Source organism: Heterocephalus glaber, unplaced genomic scaffold (assembly GCF_053883595.1).
Source record: "Heterocephalus glaber isolate CG9 unplaced genomic scaffold, H.glaber_assembly_v1.0 deba00001504, whole genome shotgun sequence".
Lineage (NCBI taxonomy): Eukaryota > Metazoa > Chordata > Mammalia > Rodentia > Bathyergidae > Heterocephalus > Heterocephalus glaber.
In genome coordinates, this window is record NW_028258324.1 from 33805361 (window position 1) to 33821204 (window position 15844).

The window sequence follows — 15844 nt, forward strand, 5'->3', positions numbered from 1 at the left end:
ACAGAAACTTTCTATCTTCCTTTGTATTATCTACAAAACCTCGCACAGTGGTGGACACAATGGTAAGTGTTTGGCAGTTTGCTGAACGATTGAAACATGTTAAAAATAAATGGTGAAGCCAAGACATTCATGTTACACTTCATCTTGACTTTACTATTGTACATAACATAGGAATGTTTATATACTTCCTGGAAGATGCTTAGGCTTATGCATTATTCTGGATTTTAAATGATTTTCATGTCAAGAAAGGAGAAATGGAAACAGTATATCTCTTGCCACCACCTCTATTTTCTATTAACACTAAATGCACTTATGCCTATAGATGGCTTTCTGCCATGAATTGCATCATTTATGCTGGTTTTTAATATGCCTCCTGGCATTTCAGTTTCTGTTCTCAGCATGAAGCATCACTTGAGCTGAATCCTCTAATATTTTTACTCAGATAAATGCTTTAGAGAAGGGTCTGTAGAAGATATTTCTTGCTTTGCTTCTTGCTTGGTTCTAAATGGTAATGACATTGGAAAGTAATCATTTAAATATAATTTAAAAGATTGAATCATAATAATTTCCTATAACTTATATTTCATTTTTCTATAAATGGATGTGTTTTGTCACCTGTATATGATTACTCTTGAGTTTGTCATTTTCTGCCCTCAGAGGAGGAGGGATGTACATGTATTTTACTTGCTACCAGCCAGAGCAGACATCTTATGAAATGCCTATGCCTCAGCCCAGGAAGAAATCTAAGGAATACAGAAAAAGGAAAATTGAAAATGATTTATTAACATATTCCTTGCAGATTTTGCATAGGATATGACAAGGAGGCAGGGCAGAAGGGAAATACATATTTAAATGTAGGATTGACTCAGAAGGAAACGAAAATTCACTTTATTTATACATTTTTGTTATAATTACTGAGATAAATTTTAAAAACAATTATAAAGGGTTTTTTCAGAACTTTTTGTGTTCAAAAGACTCATACTGTACATAAAATAAAGGTGAATAAAAATCACATTTTCATAGAAAACTTTTCCACAAATTTTATATTAATAAAATATAGGTTGCTTTTCTTTCAGAGAATATGACTTCATATTCAGAAATGTGTTCATAAGTATTATGAACTGTTTTTTAGATGTTTTTGTGACCATCAGAGTGATGATTTGAATTCTGAATTCCCCATTGAAAAATATTTGAATGATTACTTATGCATTGTGATGCATAGTGATAAAAATCCCTGGTAATTGCCAGGAGAGAACAAACACAATTTCATATAATCATGAGTTTTAATCCTAATATCAATGTAATTTAAAATTATTTTTAACTGTTAGAAATTTAAAAATTTAAAATGAGACATAATTATTATGGTATTTGGATCAGGATAATCTTTTTACACCTTCCCCTGCCATTTGAAAAAATTGCATAAAGATTTAGGTTAACTCTTTTATTAGGTTAACTCATTTATTCATGAAGGATTTGACATTTTCTAATTTTTTCCAAATGGCATATCCTGTGAAAGACATTTGAATATTTATCTATTTGTATTTGAACATTCATCTATGTATGTTTTTACATCATATTATTTTGACAAACTCAGGAGAATTGTTCAATATATATTCTATCATTTATATGTAAATAAGTCATGATATTAGGAATATTACGATATATATTATGAAATGGAGAGAATATCTTTTTTCTATGTGTTATTCTAATATGTGATCTCAGTTATGGTAGCCTTTCACTATGTCTCATGAAACTATCCAGTTGAATGTTATTGCATAAGCTGTGGCCAAAGAAAGTAGGAGAGGATGAGTGGGGAAAAACTGGGTCAGGTGTGGGACAAAGAAGTAAAATAAGGCAGTTGGTCAACATTTCTTTTAAAAAGAAAATGTACAGTTGGGAGACATAGTTGTGTTTATAACTAACCTTAACTACAGAATATTTTAGACTTCATTTTAGTCTGGAAGTAGAACAATGCCCACTAAAAGAACTAATGCTAAGTCCGTAACATTATATCATTGAGCTGTACATAGGTCTGTGAGTTAAGTTTTGTTTTCCTTTTTGTATTAAGTTTATTTTTACAAAATAATTTCATAAAATGAAGTAAATAGCTTTCTTCTGACATTAAGCGAAAAAAAAAAAGAAGCACAGAAGGAGAAACTGAAACTCAAGTATTAAACTGCCTAGTTAGAATTGACCAACATATTTGGAAGGAAGCTAATAAGAGGAATAGCTACTTAAATGTGTCATATTCTACTGCACCTTTTCTTTTCTTTACATTTTTATGCAGTGTTCTCAGGTGTTTGACCAGCCTATCTTAAAGTATGAACTAAAAATTAAAACATACTAACTTTTTTTTTTTGGTACTGAGGATCGAACTGAGGACCTTGTGCCTCAGCAGGCGCGGTGCCACTGAGCTAAATCCCCAGCCCTACACATACTAACTTTTGACAACTTATTTTATAGTTCTAATTTTCTAAGAAGTAAAATTTATTTTCATGCAAATGCTAAACCATAGATTATTGATAATTTTAGTTTTCTTTGACTAGATATTTTATTCACTTATTTGATTATATCTAGGAGAATAAGTTATAATTTTCTCCATTTCCTATCCTCTTTTAAAGGAAAAGAGTTGGCTACTGAATTAAAAACTGGAATTGCCACTGAGTTAGAAAGTATTCATTTAATGCCTCATTTATGTTATAATTTGGCCTGGTGTTTTATGTGATTAGAGGATTAAAGACTAGAACTAGAGAGCTTTTAGGGTTGATAGCAGGAATTATAATAAAAAGTTATGTCTCACATTATAAACATGTTTTGTTTGTTGTAGTAAAAAGAGAGAGAGAGAAAAGGAAAAAAGGCAACAGCAACAGCCATGCTGTGCTTTCTGTTTTCTCTTTATGCCCTTCTCTCCTTCGCTTAAATCTGAAGTCAGTTTGAAGGCAGAAGAGATGAAAGTGATTTGCTGTGGAAGCTAGAATATTAAGAGGTCTGGCAAGCATTTGGATTTTTCTCTCAGGAGGAAAGCAGAAGCGTGCCAAATCCTTACCATGCTGAAAGACAGAGACTAATTGAGCTTGACTCTGATAACATCTTCTGCCCAAGAAAGCAAATGTTCATTAGGATTACCACTAAACTCTTTCCCTCTGTGAAGCCCTGGGTTGTGCAAGAAGGGATTTTAAAAAAAACATATATTTGGGAATTTATGTGAAGTTAATCTTCTGTTTAACTTTCCTTCATGCCCACAATATTTGTGGTTTTTAGCTTCTGCTTACTTTCTTTTCTTGGTAATGCTATCCCCTACTCCTCAATTCCTGTCAGTCCCTTTTAGGCATCAATTTAATCAAGGCAGAATTCAAATTGCAGTGTTTAAATCAAAATCCGTCTTTCAAAGTGATATTCAAAGCATTAATCCAAGGTACAGAATCAGAACACAATGTAGTCCAACCACGCATGTGTAACAGAGTAACAGTCAGACTGCCTGGGTTCAAACCCCAGCTCAGACCCGTGCTGGTTGGGAGGCCTCATTCTGCAGCTCTCTGCCCCTCCATTCCCTTGGCTGTCAATTGGTGCTGAGAATAGATCTACCTAATATGAATATTTTGATGTTTAAGTGTGATAATCATGTAAATTATTAAGCACAGTACCTGGCACTTGGTAAATGATCAGTAATTTTATTTTAATTGTTATTATTATTATGTTTTATTTCCTGTACAAAAATATGATTTTGAAAACTGATCATTTTAACATCAATGAAGTGTCAGCATATAAAACAGTATGCTGTACTAATTCATTTATTTAAATGCCAAAATAAAGAGAAGTGAATTTTGAGAAGTTAAAATAGAAAATTGACCCCTATATACTGTATAATCTCACAATTCAGAGCTGTTTGCCAAGAATAATTCAAATAAGCAAATATCCAAATGATAGTATATTTTATAAATCTTGGTTTTAATTCATTTAAACATATAGTTAATAAAACCCAGACAGAAAGTATTATATAATTTAATGTGTATTTGTTTTGATAAACCCTAAATCCAGTGTTATAATTTTTATTATTTCTAAACATAGTCTTATTTCTAAACTTTTTCTGGTTTATAAGCAGAAGTTATACTAATATTTCCATTACAAAAAGTGCAGACAGACTTTATCCTAGCCTTTTGTTCCATCTGTTTAGAAATTCCCTGTTAGTTGTTTGGAATCAATCAAATTATAAGACAGCATTGCATTTATCAGACAATTCTGAAGTTTCTCTGTATTATTGAGATCAGTGTGATCAACCTGCCTTTATTCATTTATTTATCTATTGTTTCAAACCTGGGGATTAAACCCAGGGACTGCTGAGCTATATCCCCAGGCCTTTTAAAATTTTATTTTGAGTCAGAGTCTCACTAAGTTGGCCAGACTATGCTTGAACTTGTGATCCTCCTGCCTCAGCCTCCTGAGTAGCTGGGATTACAAATGTGTGCCACCATATCCAGCCAACATGCCTTAATTGGCAGGAAGCTGGATGAGAAAAAAGGCAGCAGTTGATATGGTCATTTGCTTTTTAGAAGCCATCCTTTTTTTTAACAAACAAGACTGAAGGATATGAAGGAAACTAGATAAGCGTCTTTTTAAAAATTTTTTTACACTGCAACATTTCAGGAGAATTTTAATTTTGGAAGATACAATCTAAGATTATTTAAGAGTAAGAAGAAGTATATACTTTTGCCTTTTGGGGTTATATGATTCCATATTTAATAATACTGCAGGAGAAGCCCAATGCTGTTTCGTTTCTGAGAGTACAATTGGAGGGCTTTTCAATCTTTTCAATCTGGATAACAGAAGGAAAAACTTAAAGAGTTAGTAGGGGAGAATCATAAGTAATTGGTTAGATATCAGTGAGGATCAGTCTAAGGGGCCAGGTTGTCTTGTGAGAAAACAGTTAGACTCACTGATACTTGGCGCCTCCTAGAACTCAACTGAACATCACTCAGTTTCTTATGACAAATATATAACTTACTTGAGGGAGCTAGGACCTGAAATTCCACTCATCCATTGGCTAGGAAAGGTGGTGAGGAAATAAGCTTTAGTCTTTTGGGCTTCAACCATTAGTATTACATAGATATAGTCCTTAACAACTCCCCATCCAAACACCCTCCAAATTTCCAGAAGGATGGATTCATTAACATGAGGTGTTCAAGGCAAAATACTCATAAATTGTCTCCGCAGATGGAAGGCCTTTTGTTGGGGAATACACCAAGGGACCCAGGGACAAACAGAGAAATTGAATTGCAAGATTATGGTCCTACACACGTGTAAATACCGAATAGTTTCTCTGGTGTGAGAAACTGAAAGTGTAAATAAGGACTAAATATATAATAGGTAATGTGAAATAGGAAGAAAAGGGGCAAAGGAGAAGGAAGTGGGAGGGCTGGGGAAAGGATAGAAGGGAATGGGATTAATATGAGAAAACGGAAAAATAGGAACAAAATCTTTGTAAATAGGGAGGACTGGAGGGGTTGAAGGGAGGGCTGGGCAAGGGTGAAAAATAAGAACCAAGAGAGACTATGTAAAGGTGCAAATTTCCAATGATGAATGTCATTTTATTGTATACCTAAAATGTACCAATGATTAGAATGAGTAATCGATAATGTAAAATAGGAAGAAAAGGTCCAAAGGGGTAGGGGTAGGGGTAGTGGGAAGGGCAGGGGAAAGGAAAGAAGGGAAAGGAAAAAATGCTGAGAAATGGAAAAAATGGAAATAAGTCTTTGTAAATAGGGAAGGATGGAGGGGGTGAAGGGAGGGCTAGGAATGGGGAAAAAATAAGAACCTAGATGAATTATATAAAGGTACAATTCCCAATGAGAAATGTAATTGTGTTGTATACCTACAATGTACCAATAAAAGAATTTAATACAAAAAAAAAAAGATTATGGTCCTAGCTTGAAAAAATAGTACGGTAGTAGCTTGGTACTCCTTGTTAATTTGGTTTCAGGAGGCTCAATGAGTACCAAAACAACCCGTACCAAACAAATCGTTTTGGCTGGAGAGGGTAGTGAGTCATGAAGCAGTCAACGCCAACAAGTTCTGGCTTGCCTGTTGAGTACCAAATGATGAGTACTGGGACAGAATGCATTGAGTACCAAATTCAACCAGTTTCAAAGCAGTTGAGTACAAAGGTGTGACTTTGTTACTGAAATAGGCTTAAGCAGGTTGCCGATAGAAGACAAGTTTACAAGAAACCAACATCATATGAGTCCATATTAAAGGATGACAAAACAACAGAAACCCACAGCCATAGAAATAAATTGATGCAGAGAATTGGACAGGAGAAAGGAAAGAAGGAGAAAGGTATGAGGGCAGGAGATCTCTAAGGGGAAGAATCATAAAGCCATAGTTGTGAGATAGAAAAGTGCTGCAACAATGAGGGTAGATAATTGGTGTTATCAATCATTAAGAGCATATTTAAGTGTAGTTTCATAGAAAATACAAGATTCTTTTTTTTTCAGTGCTGGGCATTGAAACCAGGACCTTGCTAGGCAAGTTCTCTACCATTGAATTACACCTCCAGCTCCTAAAGACAAGGTTCTGAAGGAGAGGATTCAATGGGAAGACAGATTGATTGGGTGGTACGCAGCTGGAAATCTCATGTGACACAAATATTCTTGGGCCAAAATGTCACTGGAAGTTTCCTAGGTGATTTTTGCTTTGTTTTGTTTTTTGTTTTTAGAGACAGGGTCTTGCTTTGTAGTTCAGGCTGGCCTTGAACTCACTATGTAGCCCAGGCTGGCCTCAAACTCCTGGTGATCCTCCTGCCTCAGCCTCCCACATGCTGACATTATAGGTATGTGCCACCATGCCCAGCTTTCCTAAGTCATTTCTGATAGAGAAAAATCTTTTTAAAACATAAGTCTGATTCTACTTTAAATTCTTCAGGGGCCCCATTGCACTGAGAGAACAAGTGTAAATTCCTGAATATGGCAGACATAATCTCCACTTGCCTTTGATTCTTGTCACTGTGTATGAACTGCTAAGGTTAACCAGACTGTGCCATATTCTCCCAAACTTCTGTGCTTTGTCTATGGCTTTCTGGAATTACTTACATGTTAATATGTTCTTTTATGCGTTACATTGACCCCCTAACTCATCCTTTACAAAAACATTCAGTTTCCTTACTTTACCCTTCTTTGCCCTCACATAAAATGCAGTGCATATTTGCTGTTACTGATTACTCTTAGTGCTAGTTGATCCACCAACCAGTCTTCTGTAGTCACTGAAGTCCTTTAATGAATAAATGTATGACTCAAATGAGACTCTGAGTGGAAAGAATTATGGCTAAGATTTATTACAGCTTGATGGTCAGCTGAGTTGAAGTACCTCAGGGCTACTTATGATGACTTCTTGTTTGCAATGAAGGAGCCATCCAGAAACTTTCAAGAGTTCTTCCATAGCTGACTTCTGTTTCTCAAAAGAGATCTTGGTGGAATATTGGAGCCTTATAAGGTTAGGATAGGTTGTAGGTTAGGATATATAAGAGAATCTGTTCTTGAGAGGCTCTGGAGTTCTAATTATGCCTTTGCTATTAAGGGAGGTTTCAGGTTTTATATTTTATTTATTTATTTATTTATTATTACTTCAATTCTTTTATTGGTACATTTCAGGTATACAACACAATTACATTTCTCATTGGGAACTTGTACCTTTACATGATGCATCTTGGTTCTTATTTTTTCCCCATTCCTAGCCCTCCCTTCACCCCTCCACCCTTCCCCTATTTACAAATACTTTGTTTCCATTTTTTCCATTTCTCATCATTTTTCCTTTCCCTTCTTTCCTTTCCCCTGCTCCTCTCACTCCCCCTACCCTTTGGACCTTTTCTTCCTATTTTACATTATCGATTATTCATTCTAATCATTGGTACATTTTAGGTATACAATATAATGACATTCATCATTGGAAATTTGCACCTTTCCATAATCTCTCTTGGTTCTTATTTTTCACCCTTGCCCAGCCCTCCCTTCAACCCCTCCATTCCTCCCTATTTACAAAGACTTTGTTTCCATTTTTCCATTTTCTCATATTAATTCCATTCCCTTCTTTCCTTTCCTCTACCGCTCCCACTTCCCCTTCCCCTTTGCCCCTTTTCTTCCTATTTCACATTACCTATTATACATTTAGTCCTTATTTACACTTTCAGTTTCTCACACCAGAGAAACTATGGTATTTACACATGTGTCCTATTTAATTGACTTAAGAGTATCGCCTCAATGTGCATCCATTTAGCTATAAATGTCTCTAATTTTTCATTTTTTATGGCTGAGTGGTACTCCATTCTATAGAAAAACCACGTTTTCTTTATCCGGTCTCCAGTTGATGGGCATTTGGGCTGTTTCCAAGTTTTAGCTATTACAAATTGTGCTGCTGTGAACATGGGTGCACATATATCACTGTGGAATGATTCTTTTAATTCTTTGGGAAAGATACCCAGCAGGGGAATAGCTGGGTCAAATGGGACTTCCAATCCTAGTTCTTTGAGGTACCTCCATACTGATTCCCACAGTGGTTGCACCAGTCTACACTCCCACCAGCAGTGGAGCAGTGTTCCTCTTTCCCCACAGCCCCACCAGCATTTGTTATTGGTTAATTTCATGATAGCAGCCATTCTTTCTGGAGTGAAGTGGAATCTCAGCATTGTTTTCCTTTTCATCTCTCAAATGACCAGTGATATTGAACATTTTTTCATGTATTTATTTGCTGTTTCTACTTCTTTGTCTGAGAAATGTCTGTTCATTTCAGATGCTCATTTTCCAGTTGGGTCTTTAAAATTGGAAGGTCTGATCTTTTTAAATTCTTTATAGATTTGAGATAGTAGACCTTTGTCTGAGGAAAAACAGGTGAAGAATTTTTCCCACATCGTGAGTTGTCTCTTCACACTGCTGGTGGTTTCTCTTGCTGTGCAGAAGCCTTTTAATAAGAAGAGATCTCACTTGTTGATTGTGCTAGTTCACAGACAACTGAGGTTTTGTTCATAAAATCTTTTCCTACACCAATGTCTTCAAGAGTTCCACCTAACCTCTGTTCCAGCTAGTTCAGCGTTTCTATTTTAATATTTAGATCTTTAATCCATTTTGATTTTAGTTTAGTGCATGTTGAGGGATATAGGTCTAGTTTTTATCTTTGGCAAGCTGAAACCTAATTTTTCCAGCGCCATTTATTAAAGAGGCTATGTTTCCTCCAATGAAGGTGTTTGGCTTCTTTATCAAAGATGAGATGGCTGAGTGTGTCTGGAGTTGTTTCTGCATCTTCTTATCTGTTCCATTGGTCCTCAGGTCTGTTTCTTTGCCAGTACCATGCTGTTTTTATCACAGTAGCTTTGTAGTATAGTTTCAAGTTGGAGATTGTGATACCCCCTGCCATGTCTCTGTTCTCTAGAATTTCTTTTGCTATTCTGGGTCTCTTCTTGTTCCAAATGAATTTTTGGATTGTTTTCTGAAGGTCCATGAAGTATGCTGCTGGGATCTCAATTGGAATTGCATTGAATTTATATAGCAGTTTTTAAAGTATGGCCATTTTCACTATATTGATTCTTCCTACCCAGGAGCAGGGGATGTCTGTCCATTTTCTTTTTCTTTTTTTTTTTTTTTGGTACCAGGGATCGAACTCAGGACCTTTCACTTGTGATGCAGGCAGCGGAACCACTGAGCTAAATCCCATTTTCTGATATCATCTTCAATCTCTCCTTTCAGAATGCTATAGTTTTCAGAGAAGAGGCCTTTGATTTCTTTTCTTAGGTTGACTCCTAGGTATTTCAGTTTTTTGGATGCTATTGTGAAAGGAATTATTTGCCCTATTTCTCTCTCAGTGGGTCTGTCATTTGTGTAGAGGAAAGCTATTGATTTTTGTGTGTTGACCTTGTATCCATTTATTTTACTGAATTTGGCTATTAAGTCTAGAAGACTTTTGGAGGAGTTCTTGGGGTCTTCTATATAGAGTATCATGTCATCTGCAAATAATGACAATTTGACTTCTTCATTTCCTATCTTTATTCCTTTTATTTCTTTCTCTTGCCTAATTGCCATGGCTAGTGTTTCCAAAACTGTTTTGCACAGGAGTGGTGATAGTGCACATCCTTGTCTTATTCCTCATTTTAATGTGAAGGATTTCAGTTTTTGACCATTTAGTATGATACTGGCTGTACGTTTTTCATAGATGGCTTTTATCAGATTGAGGTAGACACCGTCTATTCCAATTTTTTGTAGGGTTTTTATCATAAATGCATGTTGGATTTTGTCAAATGATTTTTCTGCGTCTATGGAGATAATCATATGGTTTTTATCCTTGGCTGTATTGATAGAGTGTATTACACTGATTGATTTGCGTATGTTGCACCATCCCTGTATCCCTGAGATGAATCCCACTTGATCAGGGTGTATGATCTTCTTCATAATCTTCTGCATTCTATTTGCCAGTATCTTATTAAGGATTTTTGCATCTATGTTCATTAGTGACATTGGCCTATAATTCTCCTTTTCGGTTGGGCCTTGCTCTGCTTTGGGGATCAAGGTGATGCTTGCTTCCAGGAATGAATTTGGGAGTATTGGTTCCCTTTCAATTTCATTGAAGAGTTTAAACAGTAGTGGCAGCAGTTCCTCTCTAAATGTCTTATAGAATTCAGCAGTGAAGCCATGAGGACCCAGGCTTTTCTTAGTTGATAAGTTTTTAATTACGTTTTCAATTTCATTGGTTGATATTGGATGGCTTAGAATTTTTAGGTCTTCTTCATTCAACTTTGGTAATTCATATGTATCTAGGAATCTGTCCATTTCTTTTGTGTTGTCCATCTTATTGGCGTATAGATTCTGGAAGTAGGTATTGATGATCCTCTGGATTTCTGCTGGGTTTGTTGTCATTTTACCCTTTTCACTCCTAATTGCATGGATTTGAGCCTTTTCTTTCCTTTTTCTGATAAGGTTGGCTAAGGGTTTGTCAATTTTGTTGATTCTTTCAAAGAACCAACTCTTGGTTTCATTGATTTTTTTGTATCTTTCTCTTAGTCTCCATTGCATTGATTTCTCCTCTGGTCTTTTTTTTAATTTAAAAAAATTTGTTTAAGTTTTTCCTCCATTAAGTTTATTGGTACATTTTAGGTATAAAATACATTGACATACATCATTGGGATCTTGTACCATTATATGAGTCTCTTGGTTCTTATTTTTTTCCCCTTCCCCTGCCCTCCCTTCACCTCCTCCGCCCTTCCCAATTTGCAAAGATTTTGTTTCCATCTTTTTCCTTCTCTCATAGTTTTTCTTTTCCCTTCTTTCCTTTCCCCTGCCCCTTCCACTTCCCCTGCTCCTTTAAACCTTTACATCCTATTACACAATATCAATTATACATTATTAAAATTACAGTATCAAGATCTAGGAGACATTACCACAGATTTTACAGAATTTAAGAGGATATAGAAACCATATTTCAAAAATTTGTTTTGAAATAAATTTGACAACTTCTAAGAAGTACCTTGGAAGACAAATTAATGAAACTAACTCTGGAGGAAATATAAAATTTGAATAGCACCCATTAAAGAAAGTATATTCCTAGCTTGAAAGCCTACCTATATGACAACAACAGGCTCATATACATTTTAACTGATAAATTATATCAAACATTTAAAGCAGAAAAAAAAGGAACACTTCTCCCCTCATTTTAGGAAATCAACATTGTGCTAATCCTAAAACTGGATAAAGATAATAGAAGAAAGAAGCATGAACATAGATAGAAATTTGTTTAACAAAACAAACTATTAGAAGTCAGATCTGGCAGTATGTAGAAAGTGGTTTTATTATAGGGATGGCAGTGTTGGTTCAGCATTGGAAGATCCACCCCCAAAAGTCAGCATTTTAACAGAGGAAAGGAAAAAGCCGTATGATCCTGTCAGTAGTTGGAGAAAAAATTTTGGACTAAATTCTACAGCTGTTCATGGTAAAAGCTATCAGGAGACTAAAAGTAGACCAGAAACTTCTCAACAGATTAAAGACATGTACTCCATACTCCAGCAAGAACGTCTTATATGGGGCCGGGGATTTAGCTCAGTGGTTCCGATGCCTGCATAGCAAGCTCAAGGACCTGACTTTGATCCCCGGTACCAAAAAATCAAAACAAAACAAAGAAGAATGCCTTATATGAATGGAGAAGATACAATGCTTTCTCCTTAAGATGGGGAAAAAGGGCAGATATGCTTACTCTTCATCTGTCCATCAAACTTTGAAACATAGGCCCAAACCAAAATAGTCTGGCAATAAAATGACACTATTAGGATAGGATTGGCAAGGTAGAAGCAAAATCTTTAAATGTAGATGAAATGATCATCTACAGAGAAAATACTAAGAAATCTCTAGAAGCCCCTAGAACTTGTATTTGAATTTAACAGGATGAGAAAACATGAGGTATATATAAAAATTCAGATCTATGTATACCTTCTATAAATGAAGAATTGGATAGTGAAATTTAAAAGTTATGCAGGAGTACAAAGGACCTAGAAAAGTTAAAAAAAAAGAAAAAGTGTTGGAAGACATTTAGTACCTAATTTTAAGACTTCCTCTAAAGCTACAGGAATCAAGGCAGTGCTGGTGTAAGGAAAGACATATAGATCATTTGAATAAAACAGGGAATCTAGAAATAGAACCACACATATATGGTCCACTGAGTTTTGAAAGATTATTTAACATTAACATTTTATAGTATATAAACTCAATTCAAGAGCCAAGGAAAAGAGTGTTTTCAGCAAATGGCACCAGAACACCTGTATCCATATATAAAAAATTAACCTCAACCCTTTATTTCCATACATAAAATAACTTGAAAGGATCTATCAACCTAAATATGAAAGACTAAAACTATAAAACTTTAAGAAGAAATTATTCGGGAAAATGTTTATGAATTTTGGGTAGGCAAGACCTTCCTAGGATACAAAAGACAAAATGTATAAAAGAAAAAAATCGATAAATGAGATTCCATCAAAATTTAGAACTTTAAATGACATCGTTAAAATGAAAAGTAGTCCTTAAACAGACCATATTTACAATGCCTATAACCTATGACCAGAATATATAAAGAAATCTTACAGCTCATTAATAGACAACCCAATTAAAAAGTAGACATAAGAAGATGATAAATAGCCAGTACAGCACAAGAAAAGATGTGCAACACTAGAATCAGAAAAATACTAATCACGAACAATAACAAGATTGAATTATGTACTCATTACGGAGATGAAGTTAAAAGTTTTAAAAGCCTTATCATGACTTTTTCTTTTTGTTGGATTCTCCCCCTTTGCATTTAATTTGTCACACCTAACAGATTCATTCTGCTGGGCTTCCTGGGGGTGTGATCCTCATTGTCTTTTCCTAGGATATTGTCTAAAATTTTTTGGAGTGCTGGTTTGGTATTCATGAAGTTCCTAAGATGCTCTTTATCATGAAAGTATCTTATTTCTCCATCAATTTTGAAAGATAGTTTTGCAGGGTACATCAATCTGGGTTGGAGGCTGTTTTCTTTTAGGGCTTGGAATATGTCACTCCAAGCTCTTCTTGCCTTAAGGGTTTGGACTGAGAAGTCTGCTGTGATTCTGATGGGCTTTCCTTTGTATGTGATTTGTTTCTTTTCTCTCACTGCTTCTAGAATTTTTTTCTTCTGTTAGGTTCCTGGAATCCTAAGTATTATATGCCTATGTGTAAATTTTTTTTTGATCAAGGCTATTTGGAGTCCTATATGCCTCACTTATCTGTATGTCAAGTTCTTTTCTCCTGCTTGGGACGTTTTCTGCAATCACTTCTGTGAACAGCTTTTTTATGTCATCTGCACTCTCTCCTGTTTCTTCATTCACTCCAATCAGTCTTATGTTATTTTTCTTTGCATTTTCTAGCAGCTGCTGTATTGATTTATCATGGTCCCTTACAATTTTAAAGCAATTTTTCTTTTCCTGGTCACTATTTTCAATGTTATCTTCTATATCTGAAATTCTGTCCTCACATTAGTTCATTCTGCTGCATAGACTTTCGATAGAGTTTTTAATCTCCTGGAAATCTGTTTGCATCTGTTTTATGGATTCCATTTGTTTCCTATGTTGGGATTCCATCATGCTCCTCAGATCCTCTATATTTTTATGTGTGTCCTCTCTAAATTTATTAATCATGTCTTGCACTTTGGGGACAATCTTTGCTGTTATCTGAGAAATTATTTCTGTTTTCATTTTTTCCAGATCCTCTTTTTTTTTCACCAGTTTAGGGAGTCCAGGTTGTTGAGTATCAGATTGTTCCATCTTGTTTCCCTTTGGGGTATGGTGATCTAGAAATCTGTTTTTGAGGCTTGTTTACGTGTCTTTTTATTTCTACGGGGATGGGGGGGGTGCTTTTGGTGCCTGTGTGGCTCACCTTCTCTGCCCTAGGAGCTTGGAATGGTGGCGGGGGAGCCTCTTCCTGGCTGCTGGGATTGGCTCACCTTCTCTGCCCTAGGAGCTTGGAATGCTGGTGGGGGAGCCTCTTCCTGGCTGCTGGGATTGGCTCACCTTCTCTGGCCTAGGAGCTTGGAATTGCGGCCTCCTCTGATCTTTATAATTTCCTCCCTTGTATGAGCTTTGGGTTTGTCCTCTTCATTTTCTAGAAGCTTGAGGTTCAGCATCAGGTTGTTTAATTGGGCTCGTTCTGTTTTCCTAATATGTGTATTCACTGCTATAAATTTCCCTCATAAGACTCCTTTCATTGTGTCCCATAGATTCTGATATGTTGTACTGTCATTGTCATTTAATTAAAGGAATTGTCTGATTTCTTCTTCAATTTCCTCTGTGACCCATTGGTTATTCAGAAGTGTGTTTTTCAATTTCCATGTGTTTATGAAATTTTTCCAGTGTCTTTTGCTATCGATCTCCAATTTCATTGCAGTATGGTCTGATAATATACAGGGGATAACTTCAATTCCTTTGCACTTATTTAAACATGTTCTATGCATGAGTATATGGTCTATTTTGGAGAATGACCCGTGTGCAGCTGAGAAGAGTATGTATTCTGATATCATGGGGTGGAACACTCTGTAAATATCTGTGAAGTTCATTTGTTCAAGAGTTCGATTGAGTTTTAGTATTTCATTACTTATTTTTTGTCTAGTTGATCAATCTATTTGTGATAGTAGGGTATTGAGGTCCCCCACTACAATTGTATTAGTGCATATATGACTTTTCTTGTCCGTTAGTATTTGTTTTATATAGTTGGTCACACTAGTGTTTGGTGCATAGATATTTATGATTGTCATCTCTTCCTCTTGGATTCTTCCCTTTACAAGGATGTAGTGTCCTTCTTTGTCTCTCTTAATCAGTGTTGGTTTGAAATCTACTTGGTCTGCAAAGAGGATAGCTACTCCTGCTTTTTTTTGGCTCCTGTCACATAGAGTATTGTTTTCCACCCTTTAATTTTCAGTCTGTGAGTTTCCTTTTGAATTAAGTGTGTTTCTTGTATGCAGCATATTGTTGAATTTTGCTTCTTGACCCATTCTGCCAGTCTGTTTCTTTTGATTGGTGAATTGAGACCATTAACATTGATGGTTATAACTGAAGCGTATTGACTTGTCATTGCCATGACTTTTTCTTTTTGTTGGGTTCTCCCCCTTTACATTTAATTTCTTGTTGCGCCAGATGGGTTCATCTGCTTTGCTTCCTGGGGTTGTGATCCTCAATGTCTGTTCCTAGGATATTGTCTAAAATTTTTTGGAGTGCTGGTTTGGTATTCATGAAGTTCCTAAGGTGCTCTTTGTCATGAAAGTATCTTATTTCTCCATCCATTTTGAAAGATAGTTTTGCAGGGTACATCAATCT

General features: G+C 35.7%; 1 protein-coding gene across 1 annotated transcript in view; it reads left to right on the forward strand.

Annotated features, from left to right (window-relative positions):
• The window catches only part of Lekr1 (leucine, glutamate and lysine rich 1), a 218895-nt gene that overhangs the window by 31766 nt on the left and 171285 nt on the right, over positions 1-15844 (forward strand). The window contains 1 exon segment of the mRNA XM_087186421.1: positions 6330-6333. Coding sequence (XP_087042547.1) covers positions 6330-6333 — 4 coding nt within the window.